The 3964-nt window shown below is 55.5% G+C and overlaps 1 protein-coding gene across 1 annotated transcript; it reads right to left on the bottom strand.

Annotated features, from left to right (window-relative positions):
* Positions 1–1036: 1036 nt before the first annotated feature.
* Positions 1037–3760, bottom strand: LOC140223674 (uncharacterized). Its single transcript, XM_072295760.1, has one exon. It carries the CDS (start codon positions 3507–3509, stop codon positions 1335–1337), a length of 2175 nt encoding a protein of 724 aa, XP_072151861.1. The 5' UTR covers positions 3510–3760; the 3' UTR covers positions 1037–1334.
* Positions 3761–3964: the final 204 nt, after the last annotated feature.

Here is a 3964-nt window from a genome sequence, read left to right as displayed (position 1 = left end):
GGGGAGGACCGAGTGCAGTGGCGTGGGGAGGAGCAGAGGCGGTGGATCCAGCATGGGGAGGAGCGGGGGCGGGGGATCCAGCATGGGGAGGACCGGGGGTGGTGGTGGCGGTCGGAGCGGGGAGGGGAGCAAGCGGCGGGAGTGGCCGAAGCGGGGAGGCGGCAGCGGCGGTAGCGGGGAGGGGAGCAAGCGGCGGGAGCGGGGAGGGGAGCAAGCGGCGGGAGCGGCCAGAGTGGGGAGCGGAGCGATCGCAGGGAGCGGGTGGCGGGAGCGGCCGAAGCGGGAAGGGGAGCGGAGCGATCGCAGGGAGCGGGGAGGGGAGCGGGTGGCGGGAGCGGCCGGAGCGGGGAGGGGAGCGAGCGGCGGGAGCGGGTAGGGGAGCGCGCGGGGATGCTTCTGGAGGAAGAGAGCAGCTGGCGGCAGGGGCGGCGGGGAGGGGTAGGGTACGAGGGGCAGAGGTGTCGCTAAGACCCTTTAGTCCACTTTAGTTCAGTCCATATGGGCTAGAGGACTAAACACTTTAGTCCACATTTTAGTCCACCTGGTTGGCACTTTAAGGACTAAAAGTGGCTAAAATGGGTGGACTAAACTTTAGTCCTGGGTAACAACCAGGCCCTAAGACCCTTTAGTCCACTTATTCACCCCATATGGACTAGAGGACTAAACAGTCCATATTTTAATCCACCTGATTGGCACTTTAAGGACTAAAAGTAGCTAAAATGGGTAGACTAAACTTTAGTCCTGTAACAAACAGGCCCTACGATTGCAGAAAACTCAAGAATGCACCATGCCTTCTGCAGAAGAGCACAATAGTGTGGCTTGCTTTGCTGCACCTACTGATTAAGCACCGGAGTGGAGTCACTGTCCTTGCTCCGAAACCGGAAACGATGAACCAAACCTTTCAGCACTGAATCAGTGAGTCTGAGCAAATCATGTGCTGAAGATTGGAATTGTGATCAACTGTCACTGTCTATGGCAATGGCCTCATGGCTCAGAACTCAGAAGTCAGAGCAGGGAAACAGAGCAATGGACAGTATTGCTTCAAGGCTGCATTTGCACTCCTTGAAATTTGCTGCATTTCAGTAATTGTTGATAGCAATAGCATTTACTGAAAGCACGAAAATTACACGACACACACCGGACTAAGGTTTATTACATTCTGCAGGTCAAGTGACAACACTGTAATTACCCCAATCTCACTGAAACCATTGGGTGTATATATCACATATATACACAAACTTAAAATAAAACAAAAAAAAAGCAAGCAGACAGTTGAGAAAATCTAAGCTCAGGAAGAACACACATCCATCGATCAGAAATTCACGCGGCTACCTTCATCCGGACTGCTTGCGCCGGGATCCCATCCTCGACAGCGCGGTCATCCTCCTCAGCACCTTCGTGATCTTGGACAGGCTGGGCTTGCCGCCTCCGAAGTTCATCTTCCTCGTGGACAACTTGAGCGCCTGCAGGCAGCACAGCTGCCTCACCTCTTCGTCATCGTCTTCTTCCTCCTCTTCCTCGCCTTCATCGACGAGCTCCTCCACCTTGTCGTTGGCAACGCTTTTCGCCTTGCTCCCGCTGCGCTTCCCGCCTCTGCCCTTGCCGCCGCCGCCACCGCCGCCCACCTCGTACGCCTCCCAGAGCATGTCCATGTTGTCGCTGCCCTCCACCACGGCGCGGTCGCGGCACAGCCGGAGCTGCATGCGCTCCTCGTAGAGCTTGCACGCCAGCGTCCGCTTCCACTCTTTGTCCTTCCGCGACGGCGACCCCTCGCTGACGAGATTCTCCGACGAGGTCCGCGAGTGCACACGGCCGGCGATCGATGACGACTTCAGCGGGCTCTCCCTCCCATTCCACATGGCCGGAGATGATGTCACGTCTGCGTACACCTCCTCCATCTCTTGCAGCTCTTGCTCAGCTTGCGCGATTTCGTACACCTGCTCTTGCAGCTCTGGTTCAGGTTGCTCATCTTTGCAGCCTTGTTGTAGTTCTTCTTCGGGCAGTGAAACTGCAAGGGCGACTTCTTCAGCCTCATCGTTTTGGCTGCATTTTGCACTGGAAGTTTCGGTCTCTGAGCGCGTATATTCTTTTACATCCTTAAATTCTTGTTCGTGCTGTTCATTGGTTGATTCTTGATCGTGGGCAACATCTTGAGCTTGCTGCTCACTGTTGCGGTTGTTGACGCAAGGATCAGCCTCAAATCGCATGCATTTCTTCAAATCCTTGACTGGTCCCACCTCCAAACTGGATTCAACTGAATTTTCCTCGTCTTCAAGCACTGGTTTGATGTTGCCACATACTTGTGCCTCCCATAGCTTGATGCGCTGAGCTATCGAAGAACGTGGCTTCACTGGCTCACTCTTCTTGATCTCCACTGGTTCAACTGGGTCAGATTTCCTGATCTCAAGCGGTTCCACTGGCTCAAGTTTCTTGACCTCCAGTTCTTGCGCATGCTCACATTTATTGATCTCCACTGCTTGCACAAGCTTAGGATTCTGGGTCTCCACTGAATTAACTGGCTCAGATTTCTTGATCTGCCCTGCTTTCACTGGCTCACATTTCTTGATCTCGACTGCATGCACTGACTCAGATTTCTTTATCTCCAATTTCTTGGCCTCCATTGGTTCCACCGGCTCCAATTTCTTGATATCCAATGCTTGCTCTGGCTCACATTTCTTGATCTCTACTGACACTGGGTCACACTCCAATCTCTTTTCCTCAACACCATCGCTGACCTCATCAACGGCTGACAAGATGAGGCCCTGCCCCTGGATGCAATTCTCTTCTTCCTCTGCTTCCATTTCCTGCACAAATATTGTCGCACTTGGGCAGCATTGCTCGGCTAAAGAATCAGAGCCCTTCAAATCCTCGGAAATCACAACTTTTTCATCAATTTCGTCCTTCAAATCACCAAAATCCTCATAATCCAAGAAGCTTCTCTCACCAAACTCAAATGCAAGCTCCTTGCACTCGTCGCCACCTAGCAACAACAAGCTCTTCTCTTCCTCAAGCACAAAGCAACAAGCAGTAATGTCGCACGGCTCACCCATGATCTCCTCGACGCGGAGGACGGAGGCGGTGTCGGCAGGGCCGAGGACGAAGGAGCAGAGCTGCCCGACCAGCCCCGCGCCGCCGTCGGGGCGGAGCCCGGCGCAGAGCGCGGCGACGGCAATGCCACAGGTCCTGCCGAGGGACCTCACCCCGGGCCACTCCGCGCCGCCGCCGACGTACGGGCCGACGGTGGCGAGCACGGCAAGGAGGAGCGACGTGGACGCAAGGAGCGGCCAGAAGAACGCCGCCAGCGTGACGAGGCCGCGCGCGAAGATGAGGAGGTAGACGGCGTGGAGCGGGTGCGAGGCGAGGAACGCCGCGGCACCGACCAGGTCGTGGAGGAGGCAGAGGGACACGGCGGACGCCACCGCCAGGGCATCGCTATCTCTGGCGCTAGCGATCTCGCCGACGCTGTCGGCGTCAGTGGCGCAGCAGAGCTGGGCCTGCGCCGTCGCCATTGTCGTCTTCCGCGGTTGCCCCAGTGCTCTGCTCGCTTGGCGACGGCGTGTCGGCGTGTGTTGCTGCTGCGGGGTTTGTTCGCTAGCTAACTACCTGTGCGCGCGTGTGCTCCGGCGTTGGATGGACGCGGGTGGAGGCGGCATGGCGTGTTGCGATTTGTTGCCACGGTGAGCTTTGGCATGGAGCGAGATGCTGGGGAGGGGCAGGGGAAGAAGAGGCTGGTGTGGTGTGGGGATGTAAAACAGAGGGGGTGGTAAAGTAGACTGGGAAGCGGGGGAGATTGAAGATGGTTAAAAAAAAAAGTAAAGGTTCAGATGGAAGATGCGTGTCATGTCGTTTGGGAAATATTCGGTGCAAATCATCTCCTCAGTGGAAACATGAAAACCCCTCTAAAAGCCATACTTAGAAGTCTCGAAATTTTTTAAAATGATTTCTATAATCCATCCATAGATAT

The sequence above is a fragment of the Setaria viridis genome, chromosome 8 (genome assembly GCF_005286985.2).
Source record: "Setaria viridis chromosome 8, Setaria_viridis_v4.0, whole genome shotgun sequence".
In the NCBI taxonomy this organism is placed as follows: domain Eukaryota; kingdom Viridiplantae; phylum Streptophyta; class Magnoliopsida; order Poales; family Poaceae; genus Setaria; species Setaria viridis.
Note: the sequence above shows the minus strand (reverse complement) of the source record. Positions and strands in the feature narration are given on the sequence as shown.